At 34.5% G+C, this 22,948-nt stretch overlaps 1 protein-coding gene across 1 annotated transcript in view; it reads right to left on the minus strand.

Moving 5' to 3' along the window:
* Nucleotides 1-18,173, minus strand: part of SEMA3D (semaphorin 3D) — a gene marked incomplete at both ends in the record, with an annotated part of 107,155 nt that extends 88,982 nt beyond the window's left edge. Inside the window, 2 exons of the mRNA XM_080936271.1 lie at nucleotides 2,734-2,894; nucleotides 18,023-18,173. Of these exons, the coding sequence (XP_080792397.1) occupies nucleotides 2,734-2,894; nucleotides 18,023-18,173 (312 nt within the window). The remainder of the gene's footprint in view (nucleotides 1-2,733; nucleotides 2,895-18,022) is intronic.
* Nucleotides 18,174-22,948: the final 4,775 nt, after the last annotated feature.

Raw genomic sequence — 22,948 nt, forward strand, 5'->3', positions numbered from 1 at the left:
TCTGATGTAAGTAGAGACACCTCCATTTCCGTTTGAATTTTATTTGCATAGAATAAGATTTTCAAGTTTTACTCTATTTTATGAATACACTTTGAAGCACTTTGGTTTCTTGTAAACAACATATAGTTGACATGGCCCCAGATTCAGTCCAACACTATGTATCTGTGATGTTTTGAGTATGCTTGACCCATGAATAGTGATTCTGTTTGGAGGTGTAGCCTTGTTGGAGGAACTGTGTCAGTATGTGGGTGTGCTGTGGAGGGCTTCTACTATGCTGAGACTCTAGCCATTGCAGAAGAAACCTTCTACCTAGCTCTTGAGTAAGCCAGTAGCCTTCTGACTGTTTTTAAAACAAGATGTAGAACTCTTAGCTCCTCGAGTACTGTCTGCCTGCACATTGTCATGCTTCCCACTGTGATGATAATGAACTGAACTTCCTAACCTCTAAGCCATATCCAATTAAATATTGCCCTATATAAATGTTGCCTTTTTTATAAGTGTCTCTCCATGACAATACAAAACATAACTAAAACACTTATTTTCCTTAAATTTGAAGTAATTGTTAATGGGTAAAAATCTTAGTATAACCTTTTATAACTTTTCTATGTGAGAGTTCACTCATACTAGTTAATGGTCTTTTGGGCATTTGGTGGATCATAGATTCCCAAAACTTCCAAAAACTTGGCAAGAACTGCTACTTGTCAAAAACATTTTTTGTTGTTTTTGTTTTCTCAAGCTTGTCATTTCAATGATTTTTGCAGTGGATGCTGTTTACGTTCATGATTACAGTGTCCAGTATTTTGGTATGTCCACTCTCTCTGCACCAAGGATCATCTCCACCCAGATTTATCCTGTCTCTAGGTATTGGTTTGTTCAGCAGCAACAAAAGACTTCCTTACTTCAGATAGTATTGGCTGCTCTTGGATTTCCTAGGGGGTTGAAAGACTAGCTGTAGTCTCATAGTCAACCGAAGTTATTTAGCACTGAGCAAGTATATCTAAGAAGGTAGTTTTCAGATAGTATACAAGCTAACCCGGACACAACATATAAATTTATAAGCATTTTTTAAAAAATGTTAGGCTAGATAACAAAGAATTCTATTTAACTGACAAAATTAATAGACTCGGTGCCAAATGAATCTTATAACTTATAAATGACAGAATAGTAATAGTTGTGCTCAATTTACATTTCAGATAAAAGAACCTTCTAATTGGACAAGATGGGGAGATGCAGTGAACAGCCCTGGTGCTATTTGTATTTTGATGCTAGTGCTGCTTCCTCAAGAGGGGCTGCCTGGGATATGGAGTGAATTGCATACTCAGACCACTTCATGTTTGAAGTTGCAATGAAATAAATTTTGTTGGGAGTGGCCATAATATGAGAGTGTATCAAAGGATAACACTGTTAGAAAGGATTAGAACTAAGGTAATATAGTCAATTCTCAATTTGTAATGTTCATACTGAGCTAGGTCAAATCCAATGTAGGAGCTTCAAAACTGACATATCAAAAGTGGGGAGTGGACAGACAGGAGATTAATTAAAGATGAGTGTTGATACAGTCACCAAATAGTGTTTATCCCCTAGTGATAGAGTTCACATAGGGATGTTAAGACAGGCCTAGAGGACCTGTCTTAGAGATTTATCCTCAATATGTGGTCTTTGTCTTTTACCCAGTCTAGTTTGTCATTCAAGTGGCTTCAGGATTAAACCAAAGATACAATATGTGTAAGCTATAAAATTGTACTGGAGGATAGGCAATCTTTCCTGCTCTGCCGTGTGTGGATTGGCAATGGATGATAAAGAAATCTTTCTGTCTTAACACCATTCTATGTTTCAGTCAGCTGGGATTAGGAAAAAGAGAATTCAGAAAGATCTGTCCATCTCCGAATGTCACCAGTACTGGTCAATTCTGAAGCTGGGACTTAATTTCCATTATAATTCATCACATGGAAGGCATTCCCCAACATTCTTAGTTGGATTGGGGAGGATATATAAACAAATAATTTCTTTTTTATGCCTTCTTCAGTATGTTTTTTTTTCTTTTCATTGTACTTCAATGAAAATAAATTTCATTCAAACTAGGCTTCATGGTATCTCATCAGGCTTTATTTTATAAGAATTTCTGGTTATGTCAACTGTTCAGAATAGAATCTGTGGAAATTCCATTGCTGGATGATTTAACTTAGACGTCAACTTGCTCTTTCTCTATGTTTCCTTTAAGTGGTAAGAAATCTGAACCAACTTGAAGCACCATGAATCTTTATCACCTCAAAATCATTGGGGCTTAGTGGAAATTTGTTAAGATGTAAAATAAAGTATAGCCAAAAAAAAGTTAAAACTTTTGATTAAAGAAATAGCTATTAACTAATAATTAAGAGAATTTGATGTGTTTCTGCAAGTTCAGAACAGAATATATGTTTGTTTTTATTAATTCACCTGCCACTTCTTTATTATAGATACTTTGTTTTATAAATACTTGCTTTTCTAATACATTATTAGATACTTATTCTCTTTTTGCTGCCTTTATTCATATTTTCAATAGTTTTAATTTCATAGTCCTTAACTCAAAATATGCATATGTACTGAAATCTATGAAAGTACAAAATGTTTATCAACAGCAATATGTTCTTAAATTCCTTGTATTCTTTTTCGTATATGCAAATCCTCCTGAGTGACATTGTGTCACTTAACACGAAGCAGACAAAGGGCACAGATCTACAAAAATAAACTGACCTTCTTAAAGTTCTTGTTCAAGTCTACCAGACTGAGCAGGAAGACATGGTCTTTGGCTCCTAGGAGCAGTATGCCCCTCTCCTCATCCAAAAGAAGAGTCTGGAAATCCACTCCTTCTGATGAACCCAAAAAGGGAATGCAGGTATTTGAAAGCAGCAAGTCTATAATCAAGTCAAAAGAGAGAAAGAAAGGGAAAATTTTTAGCATGGAAGATATGTAGCTAACCAAAGACACATATTGGTCCATTTTGTGAATATACCTATATAACATGGAAGTTTCAGCATAGACACGTTAGAACAGGTTTAATATACACTTCTTTAGAAATAGATACTTTACCTTCAACATGTGGTTAACACTTTTCTGTATATAAAATATATTTTAAATTAATGTAAAATACAATTTGTTACACAACCAGATATTAATTTATAATGTAAACCATTTAATATAGTAACATTTAAAAACTGATAAACTTAATTGAATAAACAGTATAAAACTAACATAAATGTTATAGTATTTCTTCCTCTTGTGCTTTGTAATATTTTTTATTTAGTATGCAAAACAATGGTGTTATTATTGCCTTCTTATTCATATTTATTATTGCACAATGCTTATATTCACTTTTTATGCTATCTTTGCTCCCTTCTCAACCATCTGGTCCTATCACCCATGTGGCAGCTTACTACCACCTGTGACTCTAGTCCCAAGGGTTCAGCTGCTCCCTCTGATGACACCAGACACCCCTGTGGTGTGCAGATATACATGCAAGCAAAATGCTCATAGACATAAGACAAATTTTTAAAAATAAAACAAATTAAGATTTAACTTCTAGGTCTGTGTGTTGTAGGCAAGGTGGTATGTGACTGGAGCTCCTGTAGAGGCCAGATGGATCAGATCTCTGTAGAATTAGAATTGCAGGTAGTGATGAGACACTTGACAAGGATGCTGAGAAATGAACTCACATCCCTGAAAGAATATAATGAATGCTAAACCACTGAGCGTTCTCTTCATCACCTCTTTGTCTCATGTTTTGATAATGCTTAAGTTGGTACTTTGTTTGAACAATTGCACTCTCAATATTATTTATTTTCATATTTGAGATTATAGTAAAATTATATCTTTTCTCACTTCCTTTTCTTCCTCTGACCCCTCCAACACACCCCTTCTCTTTCTTTTTCAAACTTATAGATTTTTATGTTTTTTTTAATGTTGCATGCATTATGTACTTACAAAGGTTTATGCATATACATTTCCAAATACATAAATATAACCTGTCAGCCTGTATTTTGATATTGTTTCTTGGAGGAATGTCTTCATAGCTGATAATTTAGTGTTACATGACAAATTGTTGTGCTCTCTCCTACAGAAGACTAGTCTGCTCTCAAGATTTTTTAGTTGTCTAGGGTTTAGGCTTCCTGGGCTTTCCCTATCACTTCAGCATGACTGTTGGTTTCCTTGTTCTCCTCATGTTTAGGCAGTAATATTGATGAAACTCTGTAGGTATTCTCTGCAACAAAAAAACTCATTGTAGAAAACCATAGCCAATCAAAATGAAGATCTGGGAAGCCCAGTCTCTATATAAACAACCTGCACACCTCTTACTTAGAGACTATTATGGACAGACTGTATGGATCAGGGAGTTTGCTTTGATATCATGCCTCCTAATGATGCACGCTTTCCTACTATTTTAGATGTAACATTTCTGTTCATATATATTTCAGATGAATATGTAAACCCCAAACTTGAATTAATCCTGAAAGAATTATAGCCTGAAACCAAACATGGAATAAAAAATTGTAAAACTTAAGGTAATCTTCAAAAGACTTAGTACAAACTTGTAAGTTCACAAATGAAATCATTTCATCTCCGTGAGATGAAGATACACATGCTATTTACATTGTATGCTGCCAAACCTGATAATTATAATGGATTTCTTAGTTTCACAACATTGAGACCATCTGCAGGCCATGCGTTTTGGGTTTGCAACAATTTTAGATACTTCTAAGTAAACTAGATCTTCATAAGATATTTCCTTATACAAATAGATGTCTTAACCAAAGTACCTACAGTACTTAGACGTCTATAATCACCAATAAATTTATCACTTTATTAAAGATTGAAAACAGATGCAAATTTTCAAGTAATTAACTAATAATATGAGATAGATACAAAGTGACAGTGTCCTAGAAATAGAAATGTCAAAGTTTTTAAAAATATGGTGGTCACAACTGCTGGTAAGATAAAATTTATTCCCAAATGTTTAATGACTATAATCAATGGGAAGTTATATTTTTATTATTATGACTCTTTTCTACTTTCTATTGGGTAATTGTTATTTTCCTCAATTTCTAAGGTAGACTTTCAGAATTAAATTTACAATGCTGAAAAATAATGTAAACACAGTTTACACTCAAATGGCTGTGGTTATCAGACTAAACTTTTTCCGTAATATTTACAGAGCGTATTTTCTGCACACTAGATTGATATTGAAATCTATGCTCATTTTTATTGAGGTACATATCATTTTTCATATGAGCAGTACAATATTGCAATATAATTTTACAATTCCAAATGCCAAAGGCCTATGTTTTTGGCTCATTTCCAGTGAGCATTCCATCCTCTTCATAACTAGAACTGGGAAAAGAACAAAGCAATGGAGTCAAGGGAATGGCTAACATAGACATGATTAAAGCCTTTTTAAAAGAATGCACATCACACAAACCTCCACTGAGTTAGGCAAATCAGTATCTTCTTTGAGATTTCTCTTAATAAAAGTTGAAATGTGAAAAAAGAATTCAAAGTGTTTGAGATGGCACCCAGGAGTATAATTCAGTTGGCTACTAAGGTATTTTGTGAGCTAGAAACCCTTATTACTTCAACTTTCCAAAAGTAACTGTTATTCTGAAGCATGGTTTCAATAGAGAGTACAAACAAAACTTGAGTATAGTGAGTGATAGGACAAGAGTAGAAGAGATAGATCAAAGGAGTAAGATCCTGTCGGGGGCTGACATATCATTGGAATTGTGATTTAGACATTTGGGACAAGTTCTTTATCCTCTGTGTCTCAATTTCCTTTTATACAAAACAAAGATAATAGAAACTCTATAACAACTCCTATCAGCTTGCAGAACACAGGCATCAACATGATATTGGCTTTAAGATAGTGGCTAGCACACACTACATGCTATGAGTTGGTTAGTTACTATAGGGATGATGATGATTTCTTTTTAAGGCATATGTAAATTTTATGTAAAATAATAACATTTCCCAATTAATATAACTTTCTTGACAAGTAGAAGAGTTAATTTACAGTACTTCTTAAGGTTATGACTGGTAATTGAGAAAATGTTAGTAAATATTGTTCTAAATATTAGCACTAATGTCTACTTTGGGCCAAAAAAGTTTTTAGTTAATAAAACACATTATCTTATCTTCTAATAAACCATAACTATGAAGATTGAAATATATCTGTTAATTTATGATATTCAGATAAAAGTAAAAGAATATTTATTGCCCAAATATTTGTATAATGAAGCATGTGTTAGGCATTGAGCAGCATGTTTGTATTATTGTATTAAAGAATCCTCCAGCAAAATCTCTTGCATAATTGCACACACACACATACACACACACACATTTATATGTACATATGTGTGTGAGAAATGTATATATAAAACATACATATGAAAATAAATATCAACACACATAAAATCTATTCTAGGAGAGGTCCAATGTTCTGACCCATCCCTTGTTCAGTATCTCCCTGCTGTGTGCTTTAGCAATGCAATAGCACCATGGTTTCAAAGTCCCTTAAAGCAATGATCACTAGATAAGTCATCAAGTTAGAATAGATTAAATTCTATTATACACCCAAACCTAGGTCATTTACATTTCTTGATCAGTCCAGTGCTGTAATGTCTTATATCGTCGTAAATAGTCTGGTACTGTTCAATTATATAATTCTGTAGAGAGTGTACACAAACAGCTTTCATGGCAGTGTATTATTATAACTCTACTCATTTCTATTGATTATTACGACTTTATAACTCTTTGGGTACATGTGCATATAACAAACCTAACACATGGAGATTTCAATATTCTTTCCAATTTTATGAATCTGATTATCTTGTAAATTATTTCCAGTGGACTAAAGGGAATAAATCTGTGTAAGTTCAGGACAAAGACCAGGTCTTCCTTGAATTTTACTTCTCAGCATCTTTCTTATGGTCTGGGAAAATTAAGTAATTAATTACTATTTGTACCATGGAATTCAGTCTAGTAAATATGGAATACATGGGATTACAAAAAAAAAAAAAAAAAAAAAAAAAAAAAAAAAAAAAAGGATGTAGACACACAGTGTCCTGACAGCCAAATGAAATGTCAGGCGGAAGAGTTCAGTTATTGTGCAGGTGAATGGAAAATACAAATATGGTTTGTTTGGTTTTGTTTTTGTTTGTTTTTTTTTTTAATCTCTCAAGGAAATGCCAAGGACTCAAAATGAGTGTTAGAGAGATAAATATGCCTAAAGTGCTCAGGATGAAAGAGGATGGGAAGTGATGGCGTCAAGCAGACTCCTCAGAAATTTCTAAAACAAAAAGAGACCCTGAAAAGCACCCGTGCCAGTTAAAGAACTCAGACACGTAGGAACTGTGGTTATCTTTTTTCTTTTCTGCCTCTACTTATACATGGGGAAATAAAATGTTGATATATTCATTTGCTGTATTCTGTTTCACCATAACAAATTCTATTTGATTTGGTTTCAAACCAACTTAACAAGAAAACAGCTGCAAAAATATTGACTATCCGGAACTAGCATCATTTCCAAATGATTTAGTGTTGCACTGTGACAGTGCTGGCATCAAAGTGATTAAAGCATGTCCCACAGAACCTCTGTAGCCAAATAAAATAATCAGACTAAGGCATTACCTACGAAAATTTCACAGGCTCACAGACACCTTAGGAAAAGAGATACGAATAGGTTCTGTTTTTCCTAAACAGCTTATCTTGCATTTTTGCCAAACCAAGGAAAATTATAAGTTTTTTGTTTCCATGAGATCATAAACCAAAACCCAGGGAACAGTAACTCTGGAAGATATATTATTACACTTATTGTTGACACACAACCTGAACATCGGGAGTCAAAATAGACAGTGGCTGTTCTGGGTACAAACTTCAGAGTTTATTTATTCACCTACGTTGGAAATACTCAGGGATGTAACCATCAACACTCTTCTCATAATTAAGCCCTATAATCTCATCAGGATTTCTTCCCTTTCTACCTTTAATGAAAGGGCAAGGGCAAGGGTGTCCCTCCCCATGTCCCATGCCATGGTCTGTTGTGTGCTATGTTTATCAGAGACACCCTTTCAGAGGACCTTAGCAGCATTTGAATATGGTTCCTAAGTGACCCCTTTGTGTGATTCATATAAATGCTGTACTGATCCACCAGACATCTAATGATTTATGCACTTTGTAGGTGCATCAGTACATACTTACTACCCAGTCACACTCTTCTAGGTTTTGAATTTCACTCAGACACTTAGATCAGCATTTTTGTATTAGAAACATAATCTTGGAGGTCCTGTAATCTAATTACACCCAAAATAAATGAATTAAATATGTCAGTATGTGTCTACTTTGTTAAGTAATAACATCTTCTAAAGTGAATTTGATAGATGACAGAGAAGGTGCTCATGGTGCATAACCCATTATAGAACATAAAGAACTAGAAAGAGTTCTGAGGATCAGAAACTCCATAAAAGACACAAGTTTCCATGCCTGTGGGTACATACACTTTTCTTTCTTTCCCTTTACCCGTCTTTATTTCCACCTTTCATATTTTCTTTTCAAATTCATCCCCTCTCTATGCACATGTGTGCATGATACATCCCAATGCACACATACACACAAACAACAACTTCAGGTGTTGGTCCTTGGTTTCTCCTTTGTCTTTGCGTCTTGTTTGCTGCTGTGCACTCCAGGATAACAGGTTCATAAGCCCCCCAGGGCTGCTCTCTGCCTTCCATCCATCTCACTGTAAAAGCACTGGGTATTAGAGAAGCATGCTATCACATCTGGCTTCACGAGTGTTCTGGGTACCTGAACCCTCATCCTCACTTTTGAAATGAGTTATTTCCCTGCCTAATTCTTTTGAAACAGATCTCATGAAGCCCTGGTTGGCTAAAGTCAGTATGTTTTCAAAGATGACCATGGTTTTTGAACCATCTTTTACCTGCCTGTCATTGCTGAGGTTATTGACATGTGCTGTGACATCCAACTTTAAGCAATGTTTTAAAAGAGGGTATTTCTAGGCTTCATCCTGTAAAATGTGATAAAAAATCATGATTCTCACACATAATCAGTATAAGACACTAGTATTCTCATCAAATTTGGTTTTGAAAATACTGACAACATGAATGCTCATCTTCTGTTGGAAAGAGCTGTTAACATTGTCAAGACACCACTGTGCAGCAGCAATGCCATGGGAAATGCACAGCCTAGTAAAGAAAAGAAGCTAATCCACAGCTGGAGAGAAAACTCACAGTGACAAGAGAAGTTAAACTAGGCAGACGTGAGGTATCTGTAGTAGTGACATGGAATGGATGTAGTACCAAACTTGATAACGCTACTTCAGCTTCCTCATCTGTGGGTGAGACTGGGTGTTATGGTATTAGAACTCTTAAAAACTTTGTTAAGATACAGAACTTATCAAATAATAAGGTTACATTTTTTTTTCTTATTTTCAAACTCAAGATTCTGTTCCATATCCAGTACACCCACCTACTGTAATACATCTCATACCTACTCAATGACCTCCCCCATCTCCTCCCCAACCACCTGCTAGACCTCTAAACTCCATGAGGCCTCCAGTCTCTTGAGGGTTAAGTCTTTATTCCCAAATTCCACTCTTGCTTCTAAAAATAGATAGCCTCTGCCTTTGGGGGAAAACACAATTGAAATATTAAATAATTATAAATAGGCCAGATCTTATCGATCATCGAATATGACTCTCAGGGTGTCACTGAGATAGAAATGATTAGTGGGCTTTTCTATTATAGATTTTCCCTTTGTGGTAGAAGCCTGAAGCAAGGACTCCTCTCAGGTGAAATGATCACATATTCCTGTTTGTGAAGGGCAGAGTAAGGACAGGGAAATTCCTGGTTTTTATTGAAACAAATGCCTGCTTTGCAAAGAATTCTTTCTATTTCCTCCTCACTGTCCTTTAATATAATTAATCATTCAGCCTACGAGCTCATGTGACCTGATGATCTTCACTTCTCCCCTTAACCCCTCAGAGGAAGGGAGTGGTGAGTAATACTGAATCTAATAAATTTAGGATTAGGCAACACAGACTTCCTCAGTTTTTGAGTGCTAAATGAACATGACCTTAAACCTTTGAAAATTAAATTTACTGCCAAAACTTCTGACCTGGGTGGAGTTGGCAGTTTCTCTCATAAGACTGCATGGCTGACAAACGACTCTGCGCATCCTTTAAAAAGAGTATCTTTACTAGATTTTCACACACACACACACACACACACACACACACACACACACACACACATACACGCACACCAAAATTGTGTGATATAATTCTATTAATCAAGAAGAGAATCAGTATTGAAGAAAGTCCAATTTTTGTATCCTGCCAATCTAAGGACAACACTTTTTCAGGGGGAAATCTTGCATATAAAAATAGATGCAGATCAAAGCTCAGCCACTCATCTCTGCCAAGCTAGCAGGTTCACTGGAAGTGAGTCCTCAAGGAAATAGCTGTCATATGACTATGGCTAAGGACTCTTAACCAAGAGGGTATATGCATAGTATCTTCTATGAAATGTATTTAAAACATTTGCATATAATACTTGTAGCTTGAGTTTCTACTCCTGAATTGAAAATAAATTTAGCCACACACCTAATTCTGTATTTCATAGACATTACCTAGTAACTTATTCAATGTCCTAAAATCTTTATGAGGTTACTTTGAAAATTTTCCTATTCTTTTTACAATAGTTTTGGCTGTCAGTCCACTCCCAATAAAGGTATAGATAAGAAAGCAGAAGCATGTTTGTTCTTTGAGTAGAGGAAGGCTACAGATTTGTTTGAGTTATTTTGTATCCAGCCACTTTGCTGAACTTGATTATCAACTGTAGAAGTTCTCTGGTGGAATTTTTGGGGTCACTTACATACACTATCATATCATCTGAAAACAGTGATGATTTTACATCTTCCTTTCAAATTTGTATCCCTTTGATTTACTTTTGTTGTCTAATTGCTCCAGCCAGGACTTTCAGTACTATGTTGAATAGGTAGGGGGAGAGTGGGCAGCCTTGTCGAGTCCCTGATTTAGTGGGATTGCTTCAAGTTTCCTACCATTAAGTTTGATGTTGGCTATTGGTTTGCTGTATATTGCTTTTATTATGCTAAGGTATAGGACTTGGAATCCTATTCTTTCCAAGACTTTTAACATGAAGGGGTGTTGAATTTTGTCAAATGCTTTCTCAGCATCTAGTGAGGTGACCATATAGTTTTTTTTCTTTGAGTTTGTTTATAGGGTGGATTATGTTGATGGATTTCCGTATATTAAACCCTCTTTGCATCCCAGGGATGAAGCCTACTTGATCATGGTAAATGATCATTTTGATGTGTTCATGGATTCAGTTTGCGAGAATTTTATTGAGTATTTTTGCACAAATGTTCATAAGTGAGATTGGTCTGAAGTTCTCTTTCCTTGGGGCATGTGGTTTAGGAATGAGGGTTATTGTGGCCTAAAAAATGAGTGATGTAGTGTTCCATCTGATTCTATTTTGTAGAATAGTTTGGAGAATATTGGTATCAGGTTGTCAATTAATGTCTGATAGAATTCTGCACTGAACCCATCTGGACCTGGGCTTTTTTTGGTTGGGGGGCTTTTGATGACTGCTTCTAGTTCTTTAGATGTTATGGGATTATTTAGATGTTTTACCTGGTCCTGGTTTAACTTTAGTATCTCATATCTGTCGAGGAATTCATCCATTTCCTGCAGATTTTCCAGCTTTGGTGAGTATAGGCTTTTGTAGTTGGATCTGATGATTTCTTGAATTTCCTCAGATTCTGTTGTTATGTCTTCAATAACCTGATTTTGTTAATTTGGATAATCTCTCTTTGCCCTCTAGTTAGTCTGGCTAAGGTTTATCAATCTTGCTAATTTTATAAAAAAAAAAAAAAAAAAAAAAAAACAAGCTCTTGGTTTTGTTGATTCCCTGAATGGTTCTTTCTGTTTCTATTTGATCTATTTTGCCCTAAGTTTGATTATTTCTTGCCCTATACTCCTCTTGAGTGTATCTGCTTTCTTTTGCTCTATAGCCTTCAGCTGTGCTTTTAAGTTGCTAGTGTATGCTCTCTCCAGTTTCTTTTTGGAAGCACCCAGAGCTATGAGTTTTTCTCTCAGTACTGATTTCATTGCATCCATAGGTTTGGGTATGTTGTGTTTTCATTTTCATTAAATTCTAGAAAATCCTTAATTTCTTTTTTTATTTCTTCTTTGACCATGCTATCCTTTAATAGAGCATTGTTTAGTTTCCATGTGTATATGGGCTTTTTGTTGTCTTTGTTGTTATTAAAGACCAGCCTTAGATTATGGTGATAGGATAGGATGCATGTGAGTATTTCAATCTTCTTATATCTATTGAGGCTTTTTTTGTGACTAAATATATGGTCAGTTTTGGAGAAGGTGCCATGAGGTGATGAGAAGAAGGTGTATTCTTTTGCTTTAGGATGAAATGTTCTGTAGATGTCTATTGTTTTAAATTGGTTCATAACCACTGTTAGTTCCAATGAGTCCTTCTTTATTTAGTGTCCATGATCTGTCAATTGATGAGAGCAGGGTGCTGAGGTCTTAAAGAAATTAGGGAAAAGATACCCTTCACAATAGTCACAAACAATATGAAATACCTTGGTGTGACTCTAACTAAGCAAGTAAAGGACCTGTATGACAAGAACTTCAAATATCTGAAGAAGGAAATTGAGGAAGATCTCAGAAAATGTAACGATCTCCCATGCTCATGTATTGGAAGGATCAACTTTAAAAAATGGCCATATTACCAAAAAAATCTACAGATTCAATCCAATCCCCATCAAAATTTCAATCCAATTTTTCTTTGACCTGGAAAGAGCAATGTGTAATTTCATCTGGAATAACAAAAAACCGAGAATAGCTAAATCCATCATCAATGACAAGAAAACATATGTGTGAATCACTATCCCTAACCTCAAGCTATATTGCAAGGTAATTGTGTTAATAACTGCATGGTACTGGTACAGTGTTAAACATGTGTATAAATGGAATAGAATAGAAGATCCAAAAATGAGTCCTCACATATATGGTCACTTAATTTATTATAAAGGTGCTGTAAACATTCAATGGAAAAATGACAGCCGCTTCAACAAATGGTATTGGTCCAACTGGCACTCAGCATGAGGAAGAATGAAAATAGACCCTTTCTTATCTCCTTGTACAAGGCTCAAGTGCAAGTGGATCAAAGATCTCCACATTAAACCAGGTACACTGAAACTATTAGAGGAGAAAAAAGGGAAAACCTTAGAACACATACGCACAGGAGAATATTTCCTGAACACAATGTAAATGGCTCATGCTCTAAGCTCAAATATCGACAATTGGTACTTAATGAGATTGCAAAGTTTCTGTAAGGCTAAGGACACTGTCAATAAAACAAAACAGCAGGCAACAGATTGGAAAAAGATCTTTACCAGCCCACACATCTGACAAGGGCCTAATATCCAAGGTATACAAAGAACTCAAGAAGTTAGAAACCAGAGAATCAAACAACCCAATTAAAAATAAGGTACAAAGCTAAACAAAAAGATCTCAATTAAGAAATATCGAATGACTGAGAAGCATCTAAGGAAGTGCTCAACATCCTTAGTCATCAAGGAAATGCAAATCAAAACAACCCTGAGATTCCACCTCACACCAGTCAGATTGGTTAAGATCAATAATTCAGATGACAGCAGTTGCTGGTGAATATGTGGAGAACGAGGAACACTTCTCCACTGTTGGTAGGGTTGTAAACTGATACAACCACTCTGGAAATCAGTCTGGCGATTCCTCAGAAAATTGGACATAGTACTACCTGAAGACCCAGTTATTACACTTCTGGGCATATACCCCAGAGAAGCTCCAGCATACAAAAAAGACACATGTACCACAATATTCATAGCAGCCCTATTTATAATAGCCACAAGCTAGAGAGAACCAAGATGTCTTTCAGTAGATGAATGGATACAAAAATTGTGGTACATTTACACAATGGAGTACTACTCAGCTATCAGAAACAATAACTTTATGAAATTGGTAAGAAAATGGATGCATCTAGAGAATATCATCCTGAGTGAGATAACCCAGTCACAAAAGAACAGACATAATATGCAGTCACTAATAATTGGATACTAACTGCAGAAAGCTCTGAACACCCCAGAAACAACTCACAGACTATATGAAATTCAAGAGAAAATGAAAACCATTATGCTTAATCTTTACACACCAAGGAAACTTTGACTATTTCCAGGTTACATCTTGTTTTACATGTACTTTATGCTCATTGTAACTAGTAAGATTTTAATGCATACTATCAAACCTTTAAAAAAATCAAGTACTGACAAAAATGTATTTGTATACTTTTATGCATAAATGCTTAAAATCTGTACATTTATCTTTGTTTCTTAAAATAAAGTTGTTCAATTAAAAAAAGGAAGCAGAAGCAGCAAAAGTATTTATTGTAAAATAAAAAATTCGCTTCCACTTTTGTAAATAGTTGTTGAGTTCCTTCAGCATCTATGAAGGCCTGTTTATAATTTGAGCTTCTATTCCTAGGAAAGGCATTACCTTTGATTCAGTACAGAAGAAATTAATTGATAATGGTTGTGTTTGACTTCTAACAAGTTTATCTGTATTGAGATCAAATGCAGAGCTTTAGTTACAAGTGACTCATTACTATCTGCATAAAAATGCTAATCCCAGTCAACATGTCTGAATTTTGTAGTAAACAGCCAACTTTTCAATAAATACAAAAGAAAGAATTCTTCAAGATTTAGTCAACCCTACATCCCACAAGGGATGACTTCAAAATTCTAGATGTATCTGACATTGTCAATTTGCAAGGTTGTTACATGTATGTTAACATGTTGATCATAAATACTTGTTCTCATGAATGCAAGTCCAAATAAAAAGTGTCACAACAGAACTAAGTTATCTTTTATTCTGCAGTGGAATTTTTAACATAATTCTGTTCTTTATTCTAGAGAATATTAAATATGTTAAAAATTTAATGAGATTGATTTCAATTACAGAAATATTAACTGAAATCAGTGTCTTTTATATTTTCAGATCTATGTTTCTATAGGGACAGGATGTGTAGTATGTGTATAGCAATTTCATTTTGTCCCATTATGATTGTCCACACTTTTAAATCACAAGTTTAATGAAAGTAGGTTCGCTTTTAATTATAGATATTCTATATAAATATTTCACAAGTCATCGATAACGTTTAAACATATAATTTCAATATGGAGTCTTTTTAAATCTTTCAAACCATGTTTTGATAGCTGATTACTAATTGTTCTAAGTAAAAATTATTTCTGTAAATACATCGTACTTCCCTGGGAAGAATGCCACAATGGAGTGGACTTTGTCAAAGGAAATTGGTCCTGCCATATTTCTTTTCCTGGAAACTTCAGGGCTTTTAGACTTCTCAATTATCCATGAGTCTTTAAAATCAAAATTCTACTCCAAACATCACTTTGAGTTGTAAAGTAAATATATAAAAAAACAGAAGGTTCCTCATAGTAAGATTATTTCAAAATAGAGAGCAAAGAGCTATATTCATTATGTTTTTCAAATCATATTTTACAATACTTATAAAATACTTAAAATTTTAAACACCAATTTCTCTTAATGTTACGTGAATATATATCAAACAATGGTCAAGTCATATGTGAGGTTTTGGTCACAGCTGAGATGTTTCACTCCATATGCATCCCAAGTCTTTGAACATGCCTTCTGTTTTTCCTGGAAGTTGTTCAAACTATGTCCTCACTCTTTCTATTATGGAATTTAAAATAAGTTGTCACATAGATGTCTTGTTTTCATTCATCATGCTGGTCACTTGTAACACATTTGCTCCTAAATTTCCACTGCTTTGAGAAATCTTCACATTGGCTTTTTATTTGTACAGATGCCCATTATTTTCAAGAATTTTTCTCCAGGTTTTGTCCAGATGATGGTCTGTGATCTGGGTAGATGTAGTCAGATGTCTGACATTGTCCTTCTCACACATGCTTTCAACAGAGCGCTTCTCCAACTCAGGCAGTATCACTACTCTATAAGCAGTAAAATAATAGTTCCCACCTATAATTCTATATTTCCTACAAGTTATGTCCCATAAACTTTGTGATATCTATTAATGATTTCAAGTATTCCTAGGGTTCCTCCACCTCTTATGAGCTTTAGTTCAGTATCCTAGCTGTTTTACCTCTAAGAGTATCATTCTTCTGGTTGTAATGACTTCAGAATACAAACACATCTCCACAACCAACTCAGATTTAGTTTTCTTCCATTTCTTTATTCCTTATTACTTATGTATTCATTTCACTTCCTAAACACCAATACCTTGTTAAAATGGAAGATTTAAAGATTCAAGAGAAAATTTATCTACTCTCAGATATTTTATTCTTTATACAAGTCAGGTTCAGATTCAAGTTATTCTTCCAAATTACTTATATACATTTGCAAATGAATTTTTTTGAATCAATCATTACTAATCACATCAATCCTTACCTATGATGCTGCCTTTTCTAATTTTCTTAATAATCATGAATTATATAGATTCTATAATGAAAATACTCTAATGCTTATGGGTACCTTACACAAAATATTTTAAACTTCTTTCAATATTTGAAGGTCAAGTTAAATTACAGTTCTAATTCTTTAAAACATTTTATTTTAAATGTACTAAACTGTCATCTTTAAATAGCTACTTGGAGTATTCCTTTTGTTCCTTAAAAAAAAAAAAAAAAAAAAAAACCCTAATAGTCTAGCTGACAAGATGGCTCAGCATGTAAAGGTACTTACCATCTATCTTGACCAAGAGAATTGGATCCCTGAGTCTCATATGGTGGAAAGAGAAAATAAGAGAAAATGACTTCTCTAAATTTTTCTTTGCCTGCAATACACATATCTGGCAAGTACATAACACATACACACACACACACACACACACACACACGCACACACACACACGTAAACATACTTCAAAATGTCCTAGTTTCTCTTGTTGGTAAGAATAATATCTAAATTACTGCTATATTTCAGTACATGAAAAATTATAATGAAGACATATCTAATGATTTTTTCAAAGTGATGTTTGTTTATCCTGATCATTTCTTATCATTCAGGCAGATTTTGTTACAGATTTTTAATAATGTAGAGATGGTAATGTGCCATCTGGAATCCCAACTGTGGCTGCCTGTGGTGACATCCACATGCTCATGGTCCAAATATTCATGTTGAAAGAGAAGAAGAACTGGGGAAAACAAAGCCATATAGAGGATTATATCTCAAGATTTACCTTTCATTCAAGTCAGCTGTGATTCTTTTTAATACCCAGACTGTCATTCAATTCCAAGATCAGGCGTGAGAATGTGAATTCCCGAGGTGATGCTGATTCGATTGATGCCTGAACCCCATTTAGGATAGAAATGCAGGAAAATACGGATGTCTCTTTGTGCTGTGCTTGCTTGAATGTCAGAGCTGGATTCTTTTCTTTTTAGAAACAGACGCTCTCAATCTCTTAACCCTAGCATGTGAATTTATGCAGCTTTACAAAATGTGTATTGGTAAGATCTGAACACTACGAAGCCATTCTGACAGCTGATGGTTACAAGCAGTTGACAATCTATTTATTTCACTTTAAACTAAAGATGTAAAACCTCACACCAACTCCAATCATCTAGTACCACAAAGAATTGAATGGATAATACCTAATGGGGTAATTGCAAGGTTGGATTTATTGTATTCTTAAAAAAAGGGTAGTCATGTTATCTAAGGCAACCTTTAGAACCAAAATGCTGGCATCATTTATTTCATAAAAGTAATAATTGTAGCCTGTGTTCTAAATTCTATACTGACTAATATTACTTCATAGAAGTAAATATACATTTTGCATAAAAGAAAGAAGGGACTCAGAGAAGACATTCAGGTACCATAGTGAAAACCGTAAGATGCTCATGAACTCACCTTTGTAGGTTAGCTTGAGCCGTGGAACATTCTGTTTAGATGTTTCAGTGACAGGAAGAAATAGTACAATCATGATTAACATCATCCTGGTGTGAAAAGGCTGAAGATCTTGACTTCTGGGCCTTGGGCTCTCATCTTTATTAGCATTCATGATGAAAACTTTGTCTTTCAAGCACTGCTAATTCACCCTTAAGAAGCAGAAAAAGAAAAATACCACTCAAAGGCAATGTCATAGATTCTCGTGGAATTAGCAGGTTTTCTGAGAGAATAACCTCACAAGGCATCATTCCTCCTGTGCTTTGCTTTGTTTGGACAGACATGATACAGAGAAACTGAATGATAGCTAAGTAATAAAATTCAAGTGTGACTTTAGGTGGAGGAATGAATTTACTGGTAGAAATTCAACATTTTTGTTAGTGGATAACTTGCTTCTACTTGAGTTGCATTGTCTCAGTTTACATATATCACTTTGAGAAACCAGATTTGCTTGTTTTAAAAGTGTGGTCAATGTATTCATAAGGAAAAATCATGGTAGAGTTCTATTTGTGACTCATGACTACACTCAAATGGAAAAGATCCTCAAATAGGAATAGACAAAAGATAATGTTTCCCTCTTTGTTGCTTACAATGCCTTACAGATGCTTACATTGGTAAAATTAGATCATGGTACAGAAGTTATATTGTTAACATGCCCTCTGCCATTACTGCAGATGAATCTGCTCTACAGAGGGCAGGGTTGCACATAATATTATGTTGTAAAGTATAAAATTTATGAATGGAGAAAAGCTGTTACTAACTACATTGTCACAGGCAGCTGACTGGATGTTCTTTATGGTATATTAAAATATATATAAACCCATATTTCAAACTAAACCTGAAAATCAAAGTTAAAACTGGCATTTATTAAACAAATATATCAGATATATTTAAAATGTGTTCTGTATAATCCAAATAAGTTAATATTAATGAATTCAATGAAAAAAAACTTCTTAAATAATTTGACTGTTGATAAAAGAGTACATAATTAATTAATTCTTCTAATATCATGTGGTTAATTAAAAAACAAGTCAAAACAACATTAGGCCTTAATCTATTTTTTTCATTCTTCATGCTTAAACTCAAGGTACATATATATTGGTTGGTTTAGCCTCCTTTGATAATCAGTTTCTAATGGGGCATTTAACTTCTCTTTCTTTACCAATCAGATTCATCTGTGTTTTCTAGTCAACAGAAAGGATATTGTGAGGTTGGAGCCTATCAGGTTGTCTGTATATTGTGCCTGTTCTTTTTGATCATTATACAGACAATGTACATGCTTTTTTGTGAATAGCTTCCTACAAAACAGGTAGGTATGAACCCTGTTTTAAGTAGTGTTATTAGTTATTGTTCTTTTAGAAAAAAAACATTTTAAGATTATTTATGTTAGTTTTAGAATATTCCACTATATTGATTATTTTCTCTAGGGGAGACCAAGTAATAGGTTTTCTGAAGTGTGTAACATATTTTTGTTCATGGGTTCAGATTTTGGTGCTCTGGATAAAAGTTCATGCTAGAAATGAGCTTTATATCCGTAAGCTAAGGACCAGATTTTCAATATTAAGGTTACTTTGAATCTCAGAGGGTAAAATCCATCTCTGAAAGTAAATCTTAAGGTATGTGAGTTTATTCACATGTTTGATAGGAATTAAAGATTTTTTAAAAATTAAATGTAAATTTATGCCCAGAAAACGCTATTTTTGTTGTTGTTAATATTGTTGTTGTTGTTGTTGTTGTTGTTCAAGTAACTACAAATTGGAAACCAGAGGGGAAGCCCCAGGCTGGCACAAATACTGGCTACCACTGTCACCCCTGAACAAGGGCAGGTGGTCCTACAACCATTTCTCATTAATGTGGACCCTCCTCACCCTACTGCAGCCTCCATAAGGCAGGGCTCCATCTTTCCTACTATGGGGTAGTTAATTTTACAAATATTTCTACCATCAACACTGAGTCAGTTTTATTTTCCCAATTAATTTTATTTTCTTCAAAATATATATAATAATAATACAGTTATTCCCTGGGAATAATATATGATTTTAGAGTTTATAGAGTATTGCACTTAGGTTCATTTATATATTTATTTAATGATATTTTAAGTAACTCTTAACACTATTTTATTCATATTTACTTGATACTTCTTGAAGTTTTCCACCCAAGTGAATACAATGTAATTAATAAAATGTGTGAGGGCTATTCTTGGTTCTCAACTTGACTAGAATTTGAATTAACTAAAAATCTCAATGTTCTCAACTGCAGAGTGGAATTTTTTTTTAATTATTTGAAGTCAGAAGACTTACTTCTAATTCAGATTTTTTTGGTGTAAAAAGATAAACCTTTAATCAAGATCTTTCGAGATGGAATTAACCTGTGCCACACACACGCTCTGTTGGAAGCCTATATAAAGGGCGTGGAAGAATGAAGCTCTCTTTCTGCCTACTTGCCTTCTCCCTTCCTGGCAAGTTTATGAACTGACATTACATCTACTGAAGACGAGCCGAGAAATTCATCCTTACAACTGAACAACTGCTGAATTTTGGGCCTTCTGTTAAAAGGTGGCCATCCTTGAATCAGCTAGACAATAGCCTACAGCCTGTGGCCACTCAAATTAATCAGATACATGTGAATATATACACATGAATATGTGAACATGATAGATACCACATTCTGTAAGCTGTGTTTCTTTAGAGAACCTCAACTTCCATTGAAAGTTGCCTTCTGCTCCCCACGGAAACTACTTGGTAAACATAAATGACATCTTCATATCTTTCACACAAAGTGCAATAAAAATTTACCTGATAAATAAATCAGCTGCCATTTATAAAACTTCGTTCTTCAGCTTAGAATTATGCATTTATTAATATGACATACTAATGGAATCCTTATTTAAATAATGAATTTGAAATAAGTCTTAAAAATCAAAAGCTAAATATTGGTTTTGTTTATGTATTTGTATGCTTGTGTGTGCATTTGTGTACTTGTGTACTTGTGCATATGCATGTGTGTGTGTGTATGTGTGTGTGTGTGTGTGCATGATCACTTGTGAACAGGTGCATGTCTGTGGGCAATCCAGATCCAAATGACAGTTTTGGGTGTTATTCCTCAGGCAATGTCCACCTGGTTTCTGCTTGGTTTTTATTGTTAAGAAAGGGTCTTCCACTGGCATGAAACCTCTGAGAAAGCAAGTTGGCTGGTCAGAAAGTCATAGGGTCTTATCTCCCCTTATATGGTATTACAATTGCATTCCACTAGCCTAGCTTGTTATTTTAATATTGGTTTTAAGGTTAAAACTTGGACCCTTATTTTATCAATTTAATAATTTCTGTAGCTGATGAACGAGGTATGTTTGCACTATTGCTGTAAACCATTTCTCTCTCGGGAATCTCTTAAAAATCTGATCAGATCTGAATTATATTTTTAACTACCCAGTGTTTCATAAAATCAATCTTTCAACCTTTTAGTTTGTCTTTCTACCTTGAATATGTATCTTTTCTTGTCTCATAGATTCACCTTACGTATTTACTGATTTGACAGCGCTTATCAAAAGTTTATGTTTGCCTTCTTAAATTTAATAGATGTTTCTATTTTAAGTATGAGAATCTCCTCTCTTTCTTTCTCTTTATCACCCCTTCTTGCCCTTTCTCTTTCCCTGTCTTTCTGTCTCTCTCTGTGTGTGTATGTCTGTGTCTGTGTGTGAATTTTGTATCCAGCCACTTTATTGGAGGTGTTTATTAGCTATAGTTAGAATTTTGAAGTTCACTTCTATATACTGTCATATCATCTGCATACTGGTACACACACACACACACACACACACATACACACACACAAATGACAGCTGCAGAGCCTAGAGATCTCTAGGACTTGAATAACTAATTGTGAGCAAACATATCTGGAACTTGGGCTCTCTACAAGAGCAGTATGCGTTTTGAACCACTGAACTGTGTCTCCAGGCTCTATTATCTGGAGAGAGGGCCTTACTATGAAGCCTCTTTTTTCCCCTGTGCTTTGTAGCTAAGATTGTTCTCAAGCTAGAGTTTGCCCACTGAACTCAGACCCCTAGATTTTTGGATAGTAGCTATGCATCACCACACTTAGGTTAAGTTTTATGTACATTTAAGCTATAATTTTATTTTATGGCTTGACATTTGCATATATAAATATAGTTACATATGTATATTTCCATAATAAATATATTACACAATGCATATATTTCATAAAATATATATAATATGTAATTTGAGTTGTTAATATTGAATTTTATTCTCAGTTATTTAAGGTGGGAGAAGACTAAATTCATTCCAGAAGAAGTAAAATTTTTATTCTGTGTTAGTTATTTTTGCTGATATAAGTACCATGGTCAAAAATAACTTACGGAAGGAATGATTTATGTAGTTCACGGGTTATAGTCTATTTCTGAGAGTATGCTGAACTTCAGAAAAGAACCTGGAGGCAGGAAGTGAAGGGGAAGCCATAACAAAGAGCTGTCATCTAGATTACTTCAGATTTGCCTTCAGCTACTTTTTCTATACAACTCCGGTCCACCAGGTCATGGACAGCACTGTCCACTGCTTCCTCTGAGCTTTGTACTCCTCCGTCAGTTAGCAATAAGGAAAACATTCCCATAGGCAAATCCAAAGGAGGCAGTTCTACACTGAGTACCCTTCTTCTCACATGTCTATTTTATACCAAGTTGACAAAAACTAATCAGCCTAATACACAAATGATTAAAAATACAACATACTTCTAAAACTGAGATACAAAAAGTGCTATAGAAAGCAACTTAAGAAAGTAATAGTCTTTTATAAGTAAGTTTAAGATCAACATAGATTATTATGTTGAAGCTAGACATATACTCATTCATGAAGAACAGAACAAATGCTGAAGAAC

Source organism: Micromys minutus (genome assembly GCF_963924665.1).
Source record: "Micromys minutus genome assembly, chromosome: 23".
NCBI lineage: Eukaryota > Metazoa > Chordata > Mammalia > Rodentia > Muridae > Micromys > Micromys minutus.